Raw genomic sequence first — 26,355 nt, 5'->3', positions numbered from 1 at the left:
AACCAGATTAGCCCACAGTTTATAAGTGATCGTTGATTCTGCCAACAGAGGGATAACTAATGGTCAAGGGACTTTCCTAACACATAGGAATTATCTAAAGTGGACAACTCCTTTAAAGGCGTTTTCCAAGTTATTATTACCTTTATATAAGTTTGGTCTCCCCATGCCAAAAGCTATATAAAAGTAATATGTTCATAGTGGCACTGAATTGCCGTTCCGGCCATCTGCTGCAGTGGCATCTGACAGGTGACATCACCTAGCAAGGTGACGTCCCATAAACCTGTCAAACATAGAAGCAGCAAGGCAGGTTTACGGGACGTCACTGATGACACCACTGCAGCCAATGAGGATCGGGCTGCAGTGAGTGGCGGCGGGGGAGCAGCACGCAGCAGAAGGAGAATGTGTATGTTTTTTATTTTATTACATGCTCCGTCCCCCAACTACCAATGTTGAAAGTAAAGTAAAGCCCCAAAGCATCAAGTGAATGTTCTTCTACGCACCTAATTTCCTTCCAGTTGATCATCAATCACGTGGCCAAGCAAGCAGGTGGCAACTAGAAGGGTGAAATCTGATCTCGGCTCTGGCTGACAGCTATCTGGGGGAAAGGTCTACACAACTACTAGAAGCACAAAAAGCCAAAGCAACATAAATCAAATCTTTTACAAGAGCTGCTTCACAATATCTATACTTTTAATGGTGTGTTTTAGGCTATTTTGTGGCTTTTTTACATTTGCTTGGTGCACTTTTTAAACTAGTTTAGAAGAATTTGAAAAGTTTCTCATGCAGTGAAAATGCATTCTAGTTGTGTTCATGTTTTTACATGTACTTTGGAAGCGTTTTACACCTCCAATAATACTAATTAAGAGGAACTGATATAGATTAGCATTATGAAAATATGAAGCAAATTTGCAGCATAGCTGCACTTCGTCTGCGCATATCTTTAGGGCATATTCGCAAATTTCTAGAAATTACATCTGATCTATAGATATGAATGGTGCTTGTAAAACTTACATGTACATGCTGCAGAAAGAACCCGTCAGATGTATGGGGTGGATTTTCAATCAATGAATTTTCTGCAACAAATCTGCCTTATGTCAATGCTTGCTCCATGTCCATCCCAAGTGATAACCTTTTATGAAGTCCATAGATCTTAATAGTATTCCCATAAGTCATAGTTCTAAAATATTGTATTTAATGGGGTTTTCCAGGAGAATACAATTGATGACCTATCTTTAGGAATGGTCATCAATAGTGGATGGGCTGAGGTCCGTTGCTCAGGATGCTGTCCGATGAGCTAATTCTGTGCCCATTGTTAGCACCGCAAAACACAGAGGTGGGAGCGTAAGCTGCTGCTCCAGCCTCAGTATAGTGGCAGTCACTTGTAACTGCACTCTCATTGAAATCAACAGGAGGTGCGCACGATGAAGGATTGAAAAATCTTCATTGGAAACACAGAGCAGATCTGATGACCACAATACGTGCCATAACCTTGTGGGTCATATCTATATTGAATGGGCATAACACATATAGCACTGCTAATTAAAAGTACTTCTAGTGAACTGCTGGGATCATGTTGAGTTGTTGGCAGGTCATGTAAAAGATACCGTGACGGTGATCTGATGCCGGGCTGGAAAAACATGTGCATAATTAGGATGTCATCAGTGTACACAAATGACATCACTGACGACTGTTCACATTGTGTACTGTCAGCACTCACTGAGCCTAATGACAATGTACCAAGAGAACACAAGCAGCCATGTCATTTCTACTTATTGACGATACATTGCACTGCACACCACCCAGCTTATATCCGAATCAGTGGTTTTATTTCTGGCCTCTACTCAAAGCCTAAATATTCAGGTGTGACCCTAACTAAAGTTCTATGAACCATTTCCCCAACGTTGGGCTCCACGGTCACAAGGCATCGTCGCATTAAAATTATGGGACTACCATAACCGGTTCACAACTTCAAAACTTCATCATGGGAAGCAAAGTAGAAAGCAACATTGCAACCTTTCCAAAAAAGCTAACCATGTTGGCAATGCTGTGTTACTGTGGAACACCAGTATTACAGGGGTAGAAAGTGGAGATATGGAGAATAAACAAATAAGTACAGTTACAGTAGGGGGGATGCACCTCAGTTTTGTTGTAGACAGAGGCACAATATTGAGCTCTTTTAGTTGTACCTCTGTCTACAACAAAACTATGGTTCTACGGTGTTAAGGCTCCTGCACATCTTCTTGCATGGAGCCATAGAGGTGCATCCCCTCTACTGTAACTGTACTTATTTCTTTTAAAAAAAAGTTTTTCCTAGATCCGACAGAAAATTAAAATGATGGCAAATTCTGTCAGCCTCTGAATGGACATACTTTCTTGGAAGCATTCCCGATGGAGGCTTAAAGATGCATGCTGTGCATTTGGGCCCTTAACAGAAACAATAATAGACACGGTCTCTGGAAAATCAGGACTTTTAGGATGCATATTAGGAACATATTCAGCCTTATACATTAAAGGAATTGCCTATGGTAACAATCAAATTGCTGTGTTTATAGTCTAGCCCCATGGTGGCGAATCTATGGGATACGTGCCAGAGGGGGCACTCAGAGTCCTCTCTGTTGGCATACGTGCCGATGGCTACTCACCACTATAGTGATTTCCGGCCAGGGTACTGCAGTGTAAGCACCTAGGATCTTCCTCCCCTGACTTCTCCTCCTTGGTTGGGCAGGAGAAGAGGAGAAGGGAGGAGGAGTCCAGGTGCACACATTTCCACCCGCAGCATGGCCAAGAAGAAAAGCAGCAATGCTTCGACGGCAAGGAGGAGGTAAGTATATCGGTCTCAGGGGGGCACTTTTACTATTAGGGCCACTGTGGAGTTAATATTATTACAGGAGCCAAAATAGGGAACACTTACTACTGAGATCTCTGTGGGGGTCACTATTAGTACTGGAGCTGATATAAGGGACCCTATTACTACTGACGCCACTGTGGGGGGACACTATTACTACTGGGGCCACTGTGGGGGGACACTATTATTACTGGGGCCACTCTGCACATAGTAGCATACCTCAAGGTGACTTAAGGTATGTTTACACATGGTGGAAATGCTGTGGAATGTCCGCAACGGAAATTTCCGTGGCAAATGACACAGCATTTCTGCTTCCAAAAAACTGTCAAAATCCACACCCCTGGATTCTGACTGGAAATCAGCCGTGTATCCGCAGCTGATTTCATACTATGTGTTGTTCCCCCTCAGCTCCTCTCAATGCTTCCCGCCGTCAGCGAACCCCGGTGTCCGGTTCCCAGCGGCCTGGTCAGGTATCGCGCTGCTGGTCAGTTGAGGCTGGTCAGGTGAGGCCACTACAGGCCGCTGGGAACCAGAAGCCAGAAAGCACTGACAGCAGGAAGCCTTTGGAGGAGGTGAGGGGGAGCACTGTATAGTATGAAATCAGCTGTGGATACATGGCTGATTTCCAGGCAAGATCTGCACCAATGGTACTCCAGGGCTCCAGCTAGAAAAAAAAACACAGGGCGTTCCTCCCTGTCTATTTTGAAATGGCCCTGTCTTTTTGATAACGGCGAAGGTAAAATCATACGTCATAATAAGCCCCGCCCCCTGACTTGTTGGTACTTTGCGATAAATAAGTGGGTTTTGGGTTGCAGCTTGGGCACTGGACCTCTAGAGGGTTTGCCATTACTGGTCAAGCCTGTATTGCAAATTAAATTAACTCATTTGATTCTACAAAAAAAAAAAGCACACTGAAGGATTAAAAAAATGTAAAAAAAAATCTAAAATGTTACATATTAACTGTCATGGTTTTGTTTTTGAGTTTCTATTTCCTGGAAATTGCAAGTGACATCTGTCCTTGGGTGATCTTCATACTAGTGACCAGTTAATAACAAACGCCTGGCACTATCCCGAACCTTGTTAGGGCCATTTTACTTGGAACGATTATCGTTCAAGGAAACGTTCAATTGAGCGAAAACAATAAATACCGTTCCGTGTAAACGCAGCCGGGGATTTAATGAGCTTTTCGTTCTTTTTACACGGGTATAAAAATCATCGTCGGCTCGTTCACTAATCGTTCGGTTTAAATATCGATCGCTCAGTCGTTCTCAATCACTAATACAGCAAACGTGAACGACTGAATGGTTTCCCGTGCGAACGAACCAACGATGTATCTGCCTGTATAACCAGGCTGCCCAGGAGCGAACTCTAACATCATTCCCTCGTTCAAATGAGAAATTGGCTCTTCTAAAAGGACCCTTAGAAGCCGAGTCTGCACTGCCCAAGCCTTTACTCCGTACTCTTGAAGAAAGTCAAGAACTTCCTTTTTGTTATACTGCTTTACTAATGCATGGATTGTCTTTACTACAGTAGGGTTTTTCATGGGGGCAACTTTCCTATAACACACGCACACGGCACTAGTACTATTGTACACAGCCATAGAAGTACATGGGTCTCTATAGGCTTCCGATTTCTACTTTAGACAACTCCACTAACACACATTTGACAAGTAGACCTTTATTGTGTGTTACTGTAAATACTACTTTTTGAATCTGTAAACTTTTATCCTCTTCCTAGAGTTCGCTATAGAAAAACTTTATTGGTTGACTTTATACTCAATTTTGGATTAATGAAAGCACATGACGGTTTACAGGACAACCAACGTATTCAGCTTTGAACTTAGTAAATATCTGCTGTTCTGGAGGACGTTGACAAAGGGAAGGGACTTATTTTATGAAGTGAACAGAGACCTAATAAACTCCCGCGGTAAATGGCCACATTCTTCTGTTTAACACAAGAAGAAGAAGCAATAAAAAGCCTGTAAATAGTTATTTCTGTAACAAAAGATAAATACCAACTTTTTTATTAGCCCTCTAGTTAAATCCCAGTTGGTTAACAACTAAAGTAATCCATGGTAGATGGCTAGTCCCATCTCAAGGACTTATAGCATATCTGCAGATATGTTTGCACTGTTGAAGTCAATGGAGAGAGGTGGTTGTGTGCCGCACGTTTAACTGAAATCTATAGGAGTTACAGAAAGAGCCGAATATCACTTCGAAATGGAAAACTGATGACCCCATTCTACCAAAAGGTAAGAGTCCAAGAGGTAGGACCTCCAACAAAGACATTTCTAGCATATCCTGTAGATATCCCATATGTATGTAGGATGGGAGCAATATCCCTCTGAAGAGGTATTCTAATGAGAATAAGTTATCCTCTATCCACAGGATAGGGCATAACTACTGATGGTGGGGGTCCGACTGCTGGAGCCCCCATAGATTGTAAGAACAGGGGTCCTGTATTTCCTTAGAGACTGGCCACCCATGCTTGGCCAACGCTCCCTTCATTACAAGAGAAGCACTGAAAACAGTTCAAAAGCACTTGGCCATCTCCAATGCCATCATTGGAATGAATGAGGCGTTGGCCAAGCATCTCCGTTGCCGCTTCGTTCGTTTTGCCAAACACTCAGGAGATACAGGACCACCAATCTGACAATCAATGGGAGCCCCAACAGTCGGATCCCCACCAGATAGCTTTGCCTATCCTATGGATAATGGATAACTTAATATCACTGGAATACTCCTATAATAGGAATATGCTGCCAGACAACTTAATTTAGGAGACTATAGTTGCTAGACAGCATATCCCTAGCAACCAGCTGTCCAACTAGATTGGCGCTGTGCTGACAGCAGAGAAGAGGAACAGCAGCTTGTCAGCAGATTAACCATGTTCATTCCTGGTACTATTATACCTTGACGCCACCGGAAGCTAAGGGTTTAACAGGGCTTGGATGGAGGAATGCCCCTGTCACACCCCTAGCTCCCGATTGGCTAGCATCTTGAAGGTCCTAGCAGCGTGTGTAGTGATTTTTGCCTGTGCTGTAGGGTTAGGCTTAGGGATACTTTTTGCGTTAGGCTTTGATTATTAGCTGTAAATGCTTCAATGTTACAGCTGTAACATGGCAGTATTTAGAGCTAATAATGTAAGCCTAACATGAAAAGTAACCCTCACCCTAACCCTGCAGCACAGGCAAAAATCACTACACACGTTGTTGCAATCAGTTTCACCTAAACAGTCGTCCCCCGTTCCATCTCAAGTGTGATCAACATGGCGCTGCAGGAATCCCCCTTGCTGGTATGGTGTGGCTCCGCTCCCTCACTGCTCCGTCCGCCTACTTTTTGGCACCCCGGTGTGTCAGCTCTTATCTGCGTGCCGCCCGCCGTCTCTCCGCTCTGTCCCGGCCGGTGAGTCTGTGCTCGGTCCTGACTGCCGGGTCTGTGCCGCTGACAGGTGGGTGCCCCGCTGACTGTTTCTTCCTGTGTCGCTGTCCTCAGGACGACACTTAGGGGATTGAACATGCCTCCAGCCAATCAGAAGCTGGGGTATTAATTCTGAATATTACTGTATTATGTCACCACCCCGAACTTCTGCTGGCGACATAATCAACAGTACCGTCATTCCCTACCAGTATTAGCGAATGCCTCCTCATCACTTCAGGTAACGTAGCGATCCTTGTGTTTTCAATGGAAAACCTCACATTGGCCCTCAGGTGGACATCACACGCCATGCGATGAGTTTCCCTGTACCACTGAAAAACAATGGGTGATGCGTTCCGAGGAAGATGAATTGCCTCTCATGTATATGACTCCATTTTTTAAAAAAAGGGGGGGTTCATTTTTGTGCAAGACTTGTGTGTCTCGCAACGCACAAATGTTGCGCGATTTTCTTGGCCGTGTGAAAGCGTTCTTAGTCTCCCTTTTACACACAAGGATTAACATTCAAAAAATCATTGGATCGTGCAAAACGGAATGATAATCGTGCAATGTACACAAGGCCAGCAACTGAACGACAAACAATTTGTCTTCTTATCGCTCGTCGTTCCAATCAGTTCTTTTCCAGTCGTTACGTGTAAAAAGCGACCAGTCATACCTTTGTGGCTCGGCCTAATAGGGCTGCTATTTCTACGGAAGTAGAGAGATAAGTGGTAGCCATATCTTTGAGGAAACAAACTATCGGACAGGGAAAAAATTGAATCTGTCCGATTCTTGTTTTGGGGCCGCTGGGCTGAGCCCATTGGGGTCTGCTGTACGCTATGTAACATCCGCAGCCAGGATCGTGAGCCCCACTGGGGACCATGCATGTGTCTGGATGCAATCAGCAGAATGTGTTAGTGCTATAGAACTAGAAGAAGTAACTAACGAAGTGGATGTTACATGTGTTTCCTATTCATGTGTCACACTCCTATAAAGTCATAATTACTATGTAGCACATGTTATGAGCTGACTGACGTCACTTTGCATTGCCTTAAGCAAACTGCCAGAACATTCTCCTCATGTGTCAGCCAATTAACCTGAAGACTGTATATTGTACACTGTACTGGTTATACTGTATATAGAAATATATCTGCTCAGGCTCGTTAAATCAGACCTATGAACCTGCAATTTTACTCCGCGACTGCCGAGCGCGTGTGAATCTGGCCTTACTGAAATAGGCGCGTGATACTCGGTGAATGGAGTGAGCCCTATACATTTGTATAGACTGCATATGAACCGCTGTCCATATACAATACATTGTATTGTCCGTGTGATATGCGGGCATGTGCAGTATACCTGCAGCCATATGATGTTTATAAACCCAGCAGATCCGTCATTTACAAACATGGTAAAACGCTACTGGGAGACCCGTAGCATTCTACAGATAAGTTTGTGGGCATGAGCCCTTATACTCAGTTCCACTACTGAGAATATATTAGGAAGTAGCTGTTTATACAATTCCTTAAAAATATATTAGTGTAGCTTCACTTAAAGGGGTGTCAGTGATCAGCCGAAATCTGTTGAAAGAACGGGACTGTCATGAGGTGGGTTACAGGGCTGGAGCATCACTCACATTTCATGGCGCTTCTGCCAGTAATCCATTCCAGTGCCTTTTAGGACTTTGCCGTCTTTCGCCAATCGGGAGCTAGGGGTGTAACAGGGGCGTTCCTCCTGTCAAACTCCTAGCTTCCGGTGGCTTCAAGGTACACCAGTACCGAAAGAACCACTGGTAAGATGGAACAGTACCTCTGCAGCACCACCTATTGGAAGGCAGCATTCCTGCAAGTCAATGTCAGACTTTTTAAACAAGCTTTATAACAATGACTGGGAATTTCATTCGCCTTACAATTCCCAGTCATTGATATAAAACGTGTTTAAAAAGTCTGACATTGACTTGCAGGAATGCTGCCTTCCAATAGGTGGTGCTGCAGAGGTATTGTTCCATCTTTCTATTTGCATATTTCCCAGAGGGGCATGGATGGTCTTATAAGTCTCCTCATACCTTCTAGGTGCTCTCCTTACGGAGAAACAATATCTTTCCCTTCCTGTTGAAAGAACATCAAATGTTTGCTTTCCTTTACAATGACACCACTGCGGAAATGAGGAAACACAATGATAGTTGATTTAAGTGAATTTTCTGAATTTTTCTAGAGCCCTTTATTGACTATATAGGAGCGAGACAACAAAAACTTTAGCTGAAAGTGACCGGACCATCTCACACAACACAGCCTATTGTCCTCATACATATGTACATATGGGGCGAGTTGCTTAGCTTTTTGTTACACTGCAGCCATGCCATAAACTCTGAAAGTAATTCTAGTACTTTTGATTGTTCTGAAAACACTAAACAACTCAACATGACAGACAACATGATGTTAATATCCCACCAAACCAGAAAAACTTGCTTCATTAGTAGTCCGCCTCACATTCCATGATCCAGCATGCCACTTATTGTTAATAAGCAACTACTTGTGCTGCTCATTATCTGTTGGACAGTTCTGAAGATATTGCGGTGTATAACTAGTTACCTGCACTGAAATATTAGCCAACTGCATTCTTTTCAGTTATCCAATACATTATCACATGAGCTGCAAGCAATACAGATCTGAACACTAGATAAGAAAATTACAGGATCCTATCAACACAGTCCACAGGTCACCAATTTTGGTGCTCTACAGTTTGCAAATGGGCCACAGGAATATGTCTGCTGGCAAGGTGCTAAATATTTGACAACTTTCCTGATCTTTAGACTTGGCTAAGGAGAGGATTAGAAAATGACACAAAAGGCAATTCCTGAACTCCATGCCAGAGTTGTGCTTAATGGCCCTTTTACACTAGACAACATCCGGCTAAATGACTGCAGGAGCACTGACATCATCGCTAAGGTCATTAGCGCTCGTACAGAGCGTTTTAAACAGACAGACTTCGACGCTGGATTGTGGGCTTCTTGCTCAAAACTTCATATGAAGCGCTGAGCGGGGAGCATTTACACGGAACGAGAAGCCAGCGATCCTGCGGTAGTTTTTATGCTGACTGAAAGTTTTTATGCTGACTGTGGTGCGTAATGTGCAGCATGCACATTACGCACCACAATAGGCTATTAAAGAGAATGCAACTGAAATGTGTTTACGCCCATGTGAATAAGCCCTTAAGCTGGCTTCACACGCACATATAAACATGCGCCAAATTTGCGTGCACAATATGCAATGAATAAAACCCATTGATTTCAACATGTGTGTATTTTACATGCGCATTTTTGGCAAAAAAAGATCTATCTTTCTGCGCATTTGTACACCAAAGGTCCCAATAAAAGTCAATGATGGGGTGCACAAATGCATGTGCAATACGCAAGGAGATGCGTGAAATACTGAGTCATTCCGCTGGAAGAAGAACGCATCTGGAACTAACTAGTCATTGCAATTGGTGCTTTGCTTGCTGCGCGCAAATAAATATGCAGTAAAGGCAAAAAAAGTGCAGTATAATACGACAATATGTGTGCAAAAAAAAATAATGCTGAAAACTGCGCTATTTTTTCCGTAAAAAAATAAACAAAACAGAAACCTAACTGTCTAGAAACTTAAGTATTTCTGTTTTATGTTGTTTTAAACCCCATTTAAATCAATGGGGGGGGGGTCATTTTATTTCAGTGGAGCAAAGGACTGAAACCCTGAATCCAGTCCTAATGCAGGAGTCAAAGCAGACTAACTTTTGGAAATTCTATACAGAAAATCAAAGGCAGAATAAATTGTCACATAGTCACATAGTATCTCACATCACTACCAGTGTTCCAGTATTAATAGCGATGCAGAAGCATGCATGACACCTAATACACAGCAAGGCAGCCTCTTGCACTGTACTTTTGAACACCTCTCATCCATGTTGTCACACTTGCATAGCATTCTGTGACTTTTCCAGAGTCGGTGCATCAGGTATAGCATCCGATAGTACAGACACATCGGAGCAGGGCATTAGGCGATCGTCCGTCCTCGTACTTACAATGCTTCTTTCCATCAATAAGCCTCATTGTGCGGTAGCTGTAGCGTCAGTGAGCAGCCGTCCTGTCCGCACAGCTCGGCATCCCAGCACAGTCTCGTCTGGATGTACTAAGAACAAGGTCACATATTTCTCCGCTGCACATAAATTACGACATGTCTGTCTCGTGCCGTCCTACTCCGGGATTTACAGAGCAGCCACAATAGCAGCGCTCCCCGCCTCCTCATTGGCTGATCAGAGACCGGCCCCCCCGTGGTGTCAGTGGGTGTGTCTGTGCGCCTGCTTCCTGATTGGCTGAGCTCAGTAGGCATTTAAACTCGGCATTGATTTGAAGCAGCAGTCCATCCCCTGCTTGTGCTGCGGTGCCAGCTGCCCAGGGAGGGCTGCCAGGGAATCGTACCCACAGGAAGCCTGAGCTCATCGGAGTAGAATAGCCAGCACCTAGCCACACTGAGCCTTCCAACCGATAATCGCTGGTGTCATAATAATCGATATGATCAGTTTAAAGGGAACATGTCAGCACTTTTTACCACACTTTAAGGGCTTTGTACCCACTAGTGTTTTTTTTAACGCTGCAATACCGCTGCGTACAAAAAAATTGCATCGCACAAAAATCGCAACGGCACAAACTTTCAATTTTTGTGCGATGCGAATTTAACATTAGAAAGTCCCATTAAAAAAAATGCAGCGATATCGCAGCATTAAAAAAACAAAAAAAACCTTAGTGGGTAAAAGCCCTAAAGCATCCTTCATGGGGGTGTATGAGTATTTGCGCAAGCATAGCCTTTTTTTGGAACAAACAATACTTTTTTTTGCATGAGCATCGGCATAGCTTATTGTACTTTTTGCACCAGCAAGATATTTTCATTTGTGCATGGCAAGCAAAGATGCAGCAATTGAAGTGGCTAATTTGTCTTCCAGGTGTGTTCTTTATCCAGTGGTATTACGCAGTGTTTCATGCATGTCCTTGCGTTTTCTGCACAACCCTACCCCCCTGGCTGTGGAAGGTGCACCAAAATTCTGCAACAAAGTACTGTACTATGTAAAGTGAATGAGGTTATCACAAACCCCATTCACACACAGCGGAAGAAATGTGCAGTGGAAAATAGGGATGCTGTAGATTTTCTTAGATGAAATGATTGTCGGGCACTTAGAGTAACCCTCCGAGCCTGGTGAAACAAAGGTGACTACACCGTTAGAGCAACCCCCCGGGCCTTGGGAAACAAAGGTGACTGCACCGCTTAGAGCAACCCTATGGGCCTGGAGAAACAAAGATGGCTGCACTGTTTCTTTGATACTTGGGGCACACTGTGTACTAGTATGCATCTTTAATGTAAGACGCTATACACCTGCTTGGACTGGCTAGTGCTGCCCACAGAAGCAGCACTGGACAGTCAGAGTGTTTTACGACTACTGATGCATACTAATGCACAATGTGCATCAAGTAGTCAGAGAAGCAGGGCAGCCATCTTTGTTTCTTCAAGCCTGGAGGGTCGCTTTAAGCCCCCGACAGTCATTTCAAAGACTATTGCTGTTGTGCTTTCAAACAGCAGCAATAGTCTATCACGGAATGGAGGAGAAGCAAGCCAGAGATCTCTACTGGCCACCAGCCTCTATTCACTGTGAACAGGCAGTCGCTCAAAGATGAATGACTACCTGTTTATACCAAGTGAGAAGTCACTCACTAGTCCCTTGCTTCTAGGGAGCTGAAATGAAGCGACTAATTTCTTGCTCAGTCCCCTATCATGGGGCCACTGTCGGTCAAACACACATTTGACTGATTTTACGACCAATAGTTGGCCTGCGTGAAAGTATCCTATGCACATATCCTTAGTGTGCCCATACATGCTCCAGACCTCTGTCACAATTGCATGTAGGACTTTGTTGGTTGCTAGCTGCCACTTGGATTTGCTAAAAGGGCTATCCACAGATTGTAAAAACTCAACTGGAGTAGTGGAGTTGGAACTGCCACTTTTGGCTGAACTCTCACGAGCGGTCATGTAATATTGTTGGCCCCTCCGTTGTTGGTCATGTCATTGCTGAGGGTCTGACCATCGACTCATGATAATAACTAAGCCAGCTCCTCCGATTGCTGCATCAGCTGTGATAGAAGGAGGTTGGCCTAATTATTAAAATGAGCAGAAAGTGGGATCTTCAGCGATGACATCACCGACAATGGATGGGCCTCAATACCATGTGACCACTTGTCAGAACCTGGCTGGAAGTGGTTGTTCTGACTCTGCTAACTTCGGGTAACTTTTTACAAGCCTGGGATATCCTGGTGACACCCAGCAATCAGCAGAGACCCACTCGATTGTTGCCCCATGTAAACAGAACAGCGAACAGCCAACAAACACTTGTTTGCCAGCTGATGGCATCTTTTATGCGACCGCAAAAATTATGTGCGACCGCCGATGAAAGTGCATGGAAGGAAGAACGGTTGTATGAACTACCATTCGTCTCCCATGCAGTTTGTATCGGACTATATTGAAAACGAGCACCGGTCGACTTGTTATATCAAGCTCGTCATTGTAAATGGGATTAGGCCAGCTCACACCAATATATATTACGGGCCCATTTTTGCACCTATAATAAGCTCATCTGAAACTGGCACTTGGGTATGTTCACACATGGCAGATATAGTGCAGACATTTCTTTTACTCTCCCATTCACCTTAAAGGGAACCTGTCACCATCTATGCGCACCATAAATGGGGAGGTATTTTTTGTACTTACCTGTCTCCCTGTTCCTGCGCTGTCACCTGTGGAAGTCGGTGCATGGACAGTGTAGCAGACTCACCTCTGCAGGCTGTGCATGCATGTACATTGTACGAGGGGCTGCTGACAAGTCTTTGGCTTTGTGTTCTTTTTTTGTTTCTATGGTAACGAATGTTACATCACATGGAAGCCTTATGTGTCTAATATATGTTTTCAAAATGTTGTGTTTGTAGCTTATGGCAACAGTGATCTCGGCACGCGGGAAAACAAAAAGGTGGCGTCTAAGGCAATATTCACAGCAAATGAGAGCAGGGAGTGATAAAAGTCTTGTTTCTGCAAGGAAAGTCCGCGAAGGATATTCATGGTGATATGTTACAGACATTGGGGAATCAATGCCCTTCATATTCTACAGTTAAGAACTGGGTTGCCAAATTTAAAACGGGCCACTTCAGCACCAATGATGAGGAACGTCCTGGATGACCGAGAGAGGTTGTTGTTCCGGAGATCGTTGATGTTGTGCACAACCTCATACTGGAGAATCGGCGAATTTCAGCTAAAGGAATAGCAGACCTCATGGGGATTTCTGGTGAATGTGTTTGTGTCATTGTCTATGAACATTTGAACATGAAGAAGCTATCTGCAAAGTGGGTCCCCAAATGTTTGACTACAGATCAGAAAAGCATGCGAGTGAAAACTTCCCGGTCCATTTGTCAGCGTTTCCGGACTGATAAGAACTTCCTGGATCGACTGGTCACTATGGATGAGACCTGGATTTATTTGTATGACCCTGAAACCAAGAAGCAGTCAAAAGAGTGGAGGCACAGTGGTTCTCCTCGCCCAAAGAAGTTCAGGGTGCAAAAATCAGCCACTAAGGTGATGGTGTCTGTGTTCTGGGATAAGGAGGGTGTGCTGCTAGTGGACTACCTTCAAAATGGTTCCACTATCAATGCAAGGTTTTACATTGAACCTTTGAACCAATTGAAGGCAGCTCTGAAGGCCAAAAGGTGCGGCAAGCTGTCCAAAGGAATCTTGTTCCCGCAAGACAACGCCTCCGCTCACACTGCACAAGCGACCACAGCAAAACTGGTGGAGCTAGGCTTCCAGCTGGTTGACCACCCACCTTATTCACCAGATCTAGCTCCCTCCGACTATCATCTGTTTCCAAACGTGAAGAAACACCTCGAGGGTACCAAATTTCACACCATTTCTGATTCCATGGCTGCTATGGATGACTGGTTTAAGGCACAACTGAAATCCTTCTTTTTGCAAGGCTTACAGAACTTGGAATACCGATGTAAGAAGTGTGTTGACATCAGTGGAGAGTATGTGGAATAAATCTAAAGTTTCATCTTCCTAGCTCGTTTATTTCTGGGTAAAGCCAAAGACGTATCAGCACCCCCTCGTATTGGAATGTATGCACACAGATGAGACTGTTGTGCTGTCCAGATGCTGACTTTCATGGGTGACAGTGCAGGACCAGGGAGTTGGGTAAGTATAAAAAAAACATCCCCGGACTCCTAAGGACCTGTCCTACGAGTATCGTAACTTAGTTTATGGTGTCCATAGGTGGTGACAGGTTCTCTTTAATGGAGTTTGCAGAAATCCAAGCACATGCTGCAGAACCATTTAACTCCCTACAAATCTAAGGCCTCTTTCACACAGCCAAGAATCTTGCGCTATTTTTTTCACATCTTCGGCACGCATCGCCCATTCATTTCCCGCGCTGTCGCTTTTTATTCTGAAATTTGGTGCTGGATCTGTGACGGAACCTCCGACCGGAGCTTCCAACGCAGATGTTAAACCACCTTAATTGGATTTTCAGTAGCAGAAACTTCTGCAACAAATCTGCTTAGCGTGATAATGTACTGGAAACGTCCAATTAGTACGAGAAGCAGTTTAGTCAGTGACTGCGCCGATTCTTCATACTGGATTCCTCGCTGCTTCGACCTTACCCCAGCCACACAAAGGGGCCCCAGAATCCTGGTGTAAATTGCATCAAGCTTTCCTTTGTGTCTAAAAAAGGCGAGAAGTTGTTAAATGCACCAAACATGTGCGCCATTTTTTGTTAAACGTTGTCATGTAGTAGCATAAGGGTGAGAAATGTTTCCAACAACCCCAGTGAGTTGCCTCACATTTATCCTTGACCTATTTTGATACATTTTGTGCCATTCTTGCAGACTCATACAACTTACACACTACTGATTGAGCAAAAAATATGGTGAGAGAGTTATCTCAAATTCCCCACGTGTCCTACAAAGTAATTCAATGTAGCGAAGCAAATCCACAAGTGGAATATTACACGTTCCTCGCCATGAAGGGCCGCGGGTCGGATAGCTTATATTGACTTCAATGGAAGCTGCCCGTGCTTAGCCCACATGAAAATGGAGCATGCTGCGATTTTTCCACCGCGAGTGGAAAAATCACAGTCGCTGCCCGCTCATGTGAGCGGACATGTGGATGCTCCATTGGTTTGAATTGGTGCAAAATGCAGCGGATTGTCCGCGCTGGAGAAGATCATGGATTCCGCAGTTCAAACCCGTCCGTATGCAGGGGGCCTTAGACTATTTGTCTTCGTAAAAAAGAAAATACTATGTTCTAAATAATATGTTCTGTTTCTGTCAGATTTTGGACCGATTTGTTTTGGTATGTAAGGGTGTATTAACACAGCCACGCTTCATGTACCAGTTGCGTCCAATGGTGATATGGATTGGCTTCGCTCACATGCGCAATTTTAACTGCGCATTTTGGTCACATATAAAAAAAAAGCACCGCATGCTCTATTTTCCTGAGTATTTGGGCACCAAAATTTCCCATGAAACTCAATGGGCATTGCCAAATGTCCACAAAATACGCTAAGAGATGCGTGAAACATTGCGTAATTGCGCAGGAAATAGAACACATCTGGAACTCATTAGATTAATTAGCCATTTCAATCGGTGTGTGTTTTTGAGCCATGCGCAAGGCACAAAAGAACAGCAAAATATGCTGATGGGTGCGCAAAAAAGCTTCATTCTTCATTCTCCTACGCTCATGTGAATCCAGCCTTACGAGAAAGCGCCCATTATTATCTATGGGATCTTAAAAAAAAAATATATATATATATATATATATATCACATGGCACTTGCATGCCGACACAATTCTTGCTATTGGGAACTATTGAAAGCACACGACATTTTTTTCATGGTCGTGAAAATCGCAAGTACGCAGTTGCGTTATGTTTCAGCAAAAACGCAGCATGCGCACATTCGGAATCGCAATTGAGTGTGCTTTTCGAACCGATACCTCGCTCGCCCGTGTGAATGCACCCGGATGGAAAAATCCTTGGTGTGAACATACCCTACGAATCGCATCCGATCTTAGTAGCAATTAACAACTGTCGTTAAATAAATGGTTCCATCTAGGTGACAATCCCAGAAGCCCACCACTGCTGCCACTTACGGGGTCTACTCCTCCTGCCCGAGTCCATCCTCCTCCGGATCCGGCTCTTCTTGGCCGGGGAGCCTTGATGCAGGGGGTCCGGGGGCGATCGCTGGTGCACGGCTGCATGCTCGCTGCCCTCCCCGTTACTGAAGGGTCCGGAGAATCCGTTCTGGATGTGGGGAGCCGAGGCCGCTGCGGGCTGCGCAGGATCCCCCATCGCTGCAGGAGGAGGCCGGGGAGCGCCTCCAGCGGCCGCTGCGGTGGGGCTAGTGCCCGGGCGCAGGTGGGGACGTGCCCGGTGACAGATGCGGGGTCATGTCCCCTGATTCCAATGACCGAATGTAGCCGCCAGTACGGCAGCGCTGGGTGACGTCACGCCCCGCCCCCATGACGGGGTAGTCAGGAGCGCGCCCCGGGGACAAGGCTGCGCGGTGGTGACAGCAGTGCATGTGCCGGTGGCTGCAGATGACAGCAGCTCATTACCGCCCCCTTCCCTCCAGGACATCGTGCCCTACCTACAACAGCATTGTAGCAAGAGAAAAAGGAAAAATTCCTCAGCGCTCACACCAATATGTGCATGTAAATATAAGTGAAGAAAGGGTTGAACTTACTCGATGGAGGCGCCTATAGCCCAGGCGCCTCCCAGTCCAGGATTCGCTTATCGCACGGAGGTGACAGCCAGCAGCAGCGGAGGTATTTTCACAGCTTTTATTATATATCATATATGCAGTAGATATACACAACGCGTTTCGGCCTGGAGGCCTTTTTCAAGTGTACAGATTACTTTAAACATTGCAATTATATAAGGGTTACCTGGGAGGTGTTGTGTACTGTGGCGAATCCCGTTTGTATGAGGGGAAGGATCGAGGGAGTGGTCATGGGAGGAGAAAGCGCCAAATTTGGTGCGATACTCCTCCCTGGGGATCCCTTGTGACGTCAATGTCACATGTGTACCTGCATCACTGCGGGCGCACCGTTTGGTTGGAGTAAAACGACCTCAATGGGAGTGGCCACCAACATGTACCCACCCACCTATCGGATGTGCGATCACATATATACAAAGTGTGTGTATCGGAGGAGAAGGTCGGAGGAATGAACTTTGGAAGGGAAAAGCACCAAATTTGATGTGATGCTCCTCCCTGGAAATCCCTAATGACATCACTGTCACGTGTGTGCCCGCATAGCTTCGGGCACACCGTTGGTGGAGTAGAGCGACCTCAATGGGAGTGGCTACCAGCTGGTGCCCACCCACCTGTTAAAAATGTGTTCCCATGATGTGATCACGTGTTCCGGGTAATCCCGGATGACGTATGGGTCACATGTGGAGCTCGCATCGTATAGAATGCACTAAGTGTGCATATCGGGTGTCTACAGAGGAAACTGGTGCACCTGCAACTGTCTTCTAATATACAACAGTTTAACCTACCGACTAGTGGGAGATCTTCCATCTGGATACAGCAATCCATCGGGGTATGTTTAACTCATGGACAGTCCATCTTTGTCCTTGTCATTGTTATAGGGGGCTTTTTAAAAAATAATAAAAACTAATTGATATCTTGATGGTGTAGTGCACTGTGTATCGGATGTCAAATTCATATGTTGCATATATAAAAACATACCTCATAATGAGTGAATATTTATAAGGGAGTTACAGTGTATTAAATAACTATATGTATATTATATTATCATCATGGTATGTATGGTTACATTCTTGTTTTTTTCAAAGGAACATAAAAAATTTTTTTTACTCATTAGTGTAGTAACTGTTAATAATACATAACATATTATAAATACACACCTTCAAGAAATTAAAATTAGATCATATACTAATACGATTAAAAAGGGGACCATATGTCCTGTTTAAAAAATTTTTTTGTATATATATATATAGAAATTAGAATAATATGGAATAAATGTTAATAAATATAAAATTTTGGGCTATTTATATCAAATTAATTTAATGCATGATCATATTAAAATTTCTCCAAAGTCTCATTCAAACCGTGCGGTATAAGCGTATTAAAATGGAAGATATAAAACATTTCTTTTGTTCTTAATTTAGAAAATTCCCCTTTCGTTATTTGTTCAACCGGAGTTATTCTGAGTTGAGTAGGGTCTGATGAATGGTGTGTGAAGAAGTGTTTTGATACACTATGTTTGAGATAACTATTTTTAATGTTTGATCTATGTTGGTTGAGACGACAGCGTAAGGTGTTTACCGTGCGCCCAATGTATCTCAATTTGCACGGACATTCGATCATGTATATAACATAATCACTGGCACAGTTTAAAAATTGATTAATGCGATATGCTGGAGTATCTATGTTTATATCTATATCTGTTCGTTTATGACATATATTATGGCAACATTTACATGTCGGTCTACCACATCTGTGAGCTCCTATAGTCTGTATAGAAGAATAAAGTAGTTTGGTTCTTTTCCTAGGTCTAAATTGTCGTGGTTGGGAGGGAGCTAATATATTTGCTAAAGTACGACTCCTTCTAAATGTAATTTTAGGATGTAAAGGTATATCTGATACTAAAAAGGGATCAGATTGAAGAATATGCCAATGTTTCTTCACAATTTTTTTAAGTTCTCTATGATGCGAGTTATATCGAGTTATTAAATTACAGTCACGATTCAAATCCATATCCTCCTTTTTCAAGGTCCTAGTTGGGTTCAATGGCTGGAGATCCCTATTCTCTAGTTTGGCCCTATTGTAGGAACTAGAAACTAGAGTTTTGGGATATTTTTTATCCATAAATCTCTCCGCTAATGTTGCTGATTGTTTGTCATATTCTTGGATGGTCGAACAGTTTCTTCTGATCCGTTTAAATTGCCCGTATGGGACATTGAGCTTCCATTGTTTCGCGTGATCACTTCGGAAATCCAAGAAACTGTTCGCATCTACAGTTTTAAAATGCGTTTTAGTGTGGATTCTTCCTGCATGTATATAGATATCTAAATCCAGAAAGGTAGCTTTCGTGTGACTGATCGAACCAGTAAATTCCAGATTCCATGTGTTATCATTCATATTCTGAATGAAACTTGTGGCTTCTTCGACGGTACCGTCCCATATCATGATGATGTCGTCTATGAATCTCCTATATAGTTTAATGTGGGGATTGGTGAGTGCTTGTTCGAATGCGCCCATATATAGGTTAGCATAGACTGGTGCGCATTTCGTGCCCATCGCAGTCCCGCGCGTTTGGATATAGAATTTACTGTTAAATGTGAAAAAATTATTGTAAAGTATAAAATATAATTCACTTTTCACATTTAACAGTAAATTCTATATCCAAACGCGCGGGACTGCGATGGGCACGAAATGCGCACCAGTCTATGCTAACCTATATATGGGCGCATTCGAACAAGCACTCACCAATCCCCACATTAAACTATATAGGAGATTCATAGACGACATCATCATGATATGGGACGGTACCGTCGAAGAAGCCACAAGTTTCATTCAGAATATGAATGATAACACATGGAATCTGGAATTTACTGGTTCGATCAGTCACACGAAAGCTACCTTTCTGGATTTAGATATCTATATACATGCAGGAAGAATCCACACTAAAACGCATTTTAAAACTGTAGATGCGAACAGTTTCTTGGATTTCCGAAGTGATCACGCGAAACAATGGAAGCTCAATGTCCCATACGGGCAATTTAAACGGATCAGAAGAAACTGTTCGACCATCCAAGAATATGACAAACAATCAGCAACATTAGCGGAGAGATTTATGGATAAAAAATATCCCAAAACTCTAGTTTCTAGTTCCTACAATAGGGCCAAACTAGAGAATAGGGATCTCCAGCCATTGAACCCAACTAGGACCTTGAAAAAGGAGGATATGGATTTGAATCGTGACTGTAATTTAATAACTCGATATAACTCGCATCATAGAGAACTTAAAAAAATTGTGAAGAAACATTGGCATATTCTTCAATCTGATCCCTTTTTAGTATCAGATATACCTTTACATCCTAAAATTACATTTAGAAGGAGTCGTACTTTAGCAAATATATTAGCTCCCTCCCAACCACGACAATTTAGACCTAGGAAAAGAACCAAACTACTTTATTCTTCTATACAGACTATAGGAGCTCACAGATGTGGTAGACCGACATGTAAATGTTGCCATAATATATGTCATAAACGAACAGATATAGATATAAACATAGATACTCCAGCATATCGCATTAATCAATTTTTAAACTGTGCCAGTGATTATGTTATATACATGATCGAATGTCCGTGCAAATTGAGATACATTGGGCGCACGGTAAACACCTTACGCTGTCGTCTCAACCAACATAGATCAAACATTAAAAATAGTTATCTCAAACATAGTGTATCAAAACACTTCTTCACACACCATTCATCAGACCCTACTCAACTCAGAATAACTCCGGTTGAACAAATAACGAAAGGGGAATTTTCTAAATTAAGAACAAAAGAAATGTTTTATATCTTCCATTTTAATACGCTTATACCGCACGGTTTGAATGAGACTTTGGAGAAATTTTAATATGATCATGCATTAAATTAATTTGATATAAATAGCCCAAAATTTTATATTTATTAACATTTATTCCATATTATTCTAATTTCTATATATATATATACAAAAAAATTTTTTAAACAGGACATATGGTCCCCTTTTTAATCGTATTAGTATATGATCTAATTTTAATTTCTTGAAGGTGTGTATTTATAATATGTTATGTATTATTAACAGTTACTACACTAATGAGTAAAAAAAATTTTTTATGTTCCTTTGAAAAAAACAAGAATGTAACCATACATACCATGATGATAATATAATATACATATAGTTATTTAATACACTGTAAACTCCCTTATAAATATTCACTCATTATGAGGTATGTTTTTATATATGCAACATATGAATTTGACATCCGATACACAGTGCACTACACCATCAAGATATCAATTAGTTTTTATTATTTTTTAAAAAGCCCCCTATAACAATGACAAGGACAAAGATGGACTGTCCATGAGTTAAACATACCCCGATGGATTGCTGTATCCAGATGGAAGATCTCCCACTAGTCGGTAGGTTAAACTGTTGTATATTAGAAGACAGTTGCAGGTGCACCAGTTTCCTCTGTAGACACCCGATATGCACACTTAGTGCATTCTATACGATGCGAGCTCCACATGTGACCCATACGTCATCCGGGATTACCCGGAACACGTGATCACATCATGGGAACACATTTTTGACAGGTGGGTGGGCACCAGCTGGTAGCCACTCCCATTGAGGTCGCTCTACTCCACCAACGGTGTGCCCGAAGCTATGCGGGCACACACGTGACAGTGATGTCATTAGGGATTTCCAGGGAGGAGCATCACATCAAATTTGGTGCTTTTCCCTTCCAAAGTTCATTCCTCCGACCCTCTCCTCCGATACACACACTTTGTATATATGTGATCGCACATCCGATAGGTGGGTGGGTACATGTTGGTGGCCACTCCCATTGAGGTCGTTTTACTCCAACCAAACGGTGCGCCCGCAGTGATGCAGGTACACATGTGACATTGACGTCACAAGGGATCCCCAGGGAGGAGTATCGCACCAAATTTGGCGCTTTCTCCTCCCATGACCACTCCCTCGATCCTTCCCCTCATACAAACGGGATTCGCCACAGTACACAACACCTCCCAGGTAACCCTTATATAATTGCAATGTTTAAAGTAATCTGTACACTTGAAAAAGGCCTCCAGGCCGAAACGCGTTGTGTATATCTACTGCATATATGATATATAATAAAAGCTGTGAAAATACCTCCGCTGCTGCTGGCTGTCACCTCCGTGCGATAAGCGAATCCTGGACTGGGAGGCGCCTGGGCTATAGGCGCCTCCATCGAGTAAGTTCAACCCTTTCTTCACTTATATTTACATGCACATATTGGTGTGAGCGCTGAGGAATTTTTCCTTTTTCTCTTGCTACATTGTTGTCTCCTTCACTCCGTGAATGGAGTTTCCTCTAGCTGCCGTCTCATCATGATATGAGACCTCTTTGGAGCACCTACAAACCCTTGGCTCTATTTGAGAAGATTGATCTTCAACTATAGCCTACTCTGCAGAATCACTACAGCTTCAACATCTCCGCAGTGAGCGCTCTCCTATCCATACCCTTCTACAACAGCATTGTGGTACACGGCTGAGTCATCTGAGCCTGCAAGAAGCCACATTGTTTCCCATAACAAAATGGCAAGAATGTTGCAATTTATGGCTTCATATCATTTCCCCCAGCTGTCATAATAAAGAGTCACCTGGTGTTGGGTTCCAGTGAGCCCCTGTGAAATTAAGGCCCGCAGCACATGAATGAGTCGGATTCCGCATACTCTTGTATGAACCCGGCCATAAAATGTATCAAATTTATCAACGTTGTACCATAAGCACTGCGGAATAAGTTGGCGCTATACAAATAAAGATTATTATTATTATTATTATTATTAATATTTCATAACTTTGTAGCATCTTTAAACTGGAGAAGGGAAGAAAAGCTGCCAAAAAACTGGTGTCAGAAAAAGGGTAGTTTCACATGGGTGATCGCAATATCGCCACGAGAAAATCGTGACAAAATTACGTCTTTTTTCCTATGATTTTTGAGCGTCACGCTGCTTTTACTCGCAAAAACATCTTTGTCACTTGCGATTGTCTAGAGCGATTTTGCTGCAATTTTTTTGCGCAAAAGTTAACAGGACTTTCTAATATTAATAATGCTTCACGCAAAAATCCCAAGTTCGTGCATTGCAAGGCGATAAAAAGGAGGCTCCATAGGGAAACATGGGCGATAATTTTAAAAAATGTGCAAAATGCAGAAAGATAGGGCGTGCTGTGATACTTTGTATCTCAACATCGCATAAGTGAAAACATTGCAAATGTGAAGGAAACCATTGATAATCATTGGTTTCATAATTCTGCGCTTCTACTCACTCTCGCATCGCGTGAAATTCCCATGATTTTATCGCCCGTGTGAAACCACCCTAACTACCCAAAGTGTCTTTCTGGATCATCAAGCCCTCCGTGGATCCATCGGCGTGCCCTGCGGTGGGGAGTTGGTTTATATATTCCTGGTGGTCTAATTGATTGCATTTCTGGACTATTAGTTGAATCGTGCTTCACTGCTTGTAGATCATATTGTGTAGCGCACATCGGGATTGTAAGTCCTTAGAGATGAGCGAGCATACTCGCTAAGGGCAATTACTCGAGCGAGCATTGTCCTTAGCGAGTACCTGCCCGCTCGGCAGAAAAGATTCGGCTGCCGGCGCAGGTGACAGGTGAATTGCAGGAGTGAGCAGGGGGGAGCGGGGGGGGGGGGGGGGAGAGGGAGGGAGAGATCTCCCCTCTGTTCCTCCCCGCTCTCCCCAGTCGCTCCCCGCCCCCTGCCGGCACCCGAATCTTTTCTTCCAAGCGGGCAGGTGCTCGCTCAAGTAATCGTCCTTAGTGAGTATGCTCGCTCATCTCTATAAATCATGTATTATTTCATCATGCATAGGAATTCAAATCCTCCTCTGGGCACTACTAATTGGGACACTCCCTTCCATTCACTTATAAACCCTGAGAGGGTAAATAAGGTGACTTAATGGTGCATTTAGACGGAATGATAATCATTCCAAAAATTGTGCAAACCAAATAAAGTAAACGATAATCATTTAGTTTACAAGCGAGCCGATGTTTCCTTCTCGTTCCTCGTTCAGTTTCAGCTTGCATAAAAATCATTGTTGGCTCATTTACTTCTCGTTGCGTCCCAACTCTTCCCGCTCGGTGTGTCACATAGGAATGTGAAAGATTGTATGAGAACTGAACGATTCTCAACAATGATCTGCCTGGCTCAACAGACTGCACAAGTGCAAAAAAGTTGGTGATGATGTCATCAGCTGATTCGCTCGGGCAGACTAGAATCTCGCAGTTCTTGTTGTGTGTTAAAGGGCCAGTAGCATGTACCATGATTATGGATGGTGGAACTTCCTCCTCATTACAAGATATGAAGTTGGGTTTGGAAAAACACAAGGACTTGGTGGGATTTCACTACTCTATGCAATTACGTGGAACGCAACATGATACATAGAGAGATTTACGGAGCAAGAAAGTCCCCACCACAATTTGTAATGGACATTATGGTCCAATAGAATGGTTCGTACATCATCTGTTCAGTTTATGAACGTAATGATCAAGTATGAAGATGATATCCAAAAAGAAAACCAGGTCAACATATAGGAGTTACAAGACTCTGTGGAAACCCACCTACGGCACCCTGCACACGGGCGGATTTTCATTGCGGAATCTGTAGCAGGTATCCGCCTCCGGATTCCGCAGCAAATACTGACCATAACATGCTACTGAAAAACGTTTTTCCTCTGCACAAACGGGAATATATTGCAATTTTCCACTCGCTTCCATTGAAGTCACGTCAGTGGTACGGCAGAAAGGTTGCGGATTCTGCATCATCGCGGGAAAAACAGAGGTTTAAAAAAAATCTAAATAATCCGCGTAAAAACGTCCATGTGAATAAGGCCTAAGGAGAGTACCTAGAAGGTAAAGATAGAACAATGGCCCTGCAGAGCCAACTATTGGAAGGCAGCATTCCTGCAAGTAAGGGCTCATTCACAGGGGGAGCTAGGTGCACAAAAATCACGTGCTTAAAAAACGTGGGTATTAGAACCAATGGTTGCCATTGGTTCTAATGGCCGTCTGTTTTTTGCACGCGTGATTTTTGCGCACCTAGCTCCCCATGTGAATGAGCCCTTAATGTCAGACCCTTTATACAGGTCTTTATAACAATGATTGGGAATTGAAAATCAAAAGCGAGAATCCATACACAGACAGCTGTTTCGGAGGTTTTCCCCCTCATTAGTGTGCAGTAGGATCCTGGCTTGGATAGTGAGAGGTCTATGATGTGAGTCAGGAAGGGTATTATCTCTCCTTATGGAGAGAACCCAGAAGGAGAGCGAGGGTCAGTTCCCAATCATTGTTATAAAGACTTGTATAAAGGGTCTGACGTTGATTTGCAGAAATGCTGCCATCCAATAGGTGGCGCTGCAGAGATATTGTTTCATCTTCCTTATTTGCATATTTTCCAGAGGATCAACATTGCCTTATAAATCTCGTCATTCACCTCCTAGGGGGACTTCTTAAGGAGAGATGATACCCTTCCCAGTCTATTTAGACTGCATGAGCACAAAAGAGCTGGTAATGACATCATCAGCTCACCGCACGTGCAAACGAGAATCGTGAGGTTCTCATTGTGTCTAAAATGTGCATTCTACTGCCTGATGATTGGGTAAATGAACGTTCAGGCGAACATTCTTGCCTGATTATCAGGTCAATGTAGAAGGCCCCATACTCTTTGAATCTGTCATACATGGTGGATAACAAGATTAAAAATGGCGTGTGTTGTTTTTATAACTATGATGCACATTAGAGATGAGCGAACGTACTCGTCCGAGCTTGATGCTCGGGCGAATATTAGCGTGTTCGGGATGCTCGTTACTCGTAACGAGTACCACGCGATGTTCGGGTTACTTTCAGTTTCCTCTCTGAGACGTTAGCGCGCTTTTCTGGCCAATTGAAAGACAGGGAAGGCATTACAACTTCCCCCTGTGATGTTCAAGCCCTATACCACCCCCCTGCTGTGAGTGGCTGGGGAGATCAGATGTCACCCGAGTAAAAAAAGTCGGCCCCTCCCGCGGCTCGCCTCAGATGCCTTGTGAAATAGCTGAGGGACAGTGCTGCTGGTGCCGGAGCTGCTGTAGGGAGAGCGTTAGGAGTTAGTGTAGGCTTCAAGAACCCCAACGGTCCTTCTTAGGGCCACATCTAACAGTGTGCAGTACTGTGGAGGCTGCTGTTAGCAGTGTTGCACTT

At 43.5% G+C, this 26,355-nt stretch overlaps 1 protein-coding gene across 2 annotated transcripts in view; it reads right to left on the bottom strand.

Annotated features, from left to right (window-relative positions):
* The window catches only part of PANK1 (pantothenate kinase 1), a 44,264-nt gene extending 27,476 nt beyond the window's left edge, over positions 1 to 16,788 (bottom strand). Inside the window, exon 1 of one of the 2 annotated variants that reach the window (XM_066600725.1) lies at positions 16,469 to 16,788. In XM_066600725.1, the coding sequence (XP_066456822.1) occupies positions 16,469 to 16,667 (199 nt within the window). In that variant the 5' untranslated portion in view covers positions 16,668 to 16,788. Of the gene's footprint in view, positions 1 to 10,314; positions 10,513 to 16,468 lie in introns of those variants that run through there. The other variant, XM_066600726.1, reaches the window with a different exon arrangement.
* Between the last annotated feature and the right edge of the window lie 9,567 nt (positions 16,789 to 26,355).

The sequence above is a fragment of the Eleutherodactylus coqui genome, chromosome 4 (genome assembly GCF_035609145.1).
Source record: "Eleutherodactylus coqui strain aEleCoq1 chromosome 4, aEleCoq1.hap1, whole genome shotgun sequence".
NCBI lineage: Eukaryota > Metazoa > Chordata > Amphibia > Anura > Eleutherodactylidae > Eleutherodactylus > Eleutherodactylus coqui.
Note: the sequence above shows the minus strand (reverse complement) of the source record. Positions and strands in the feature narration are given on the sequence as shown.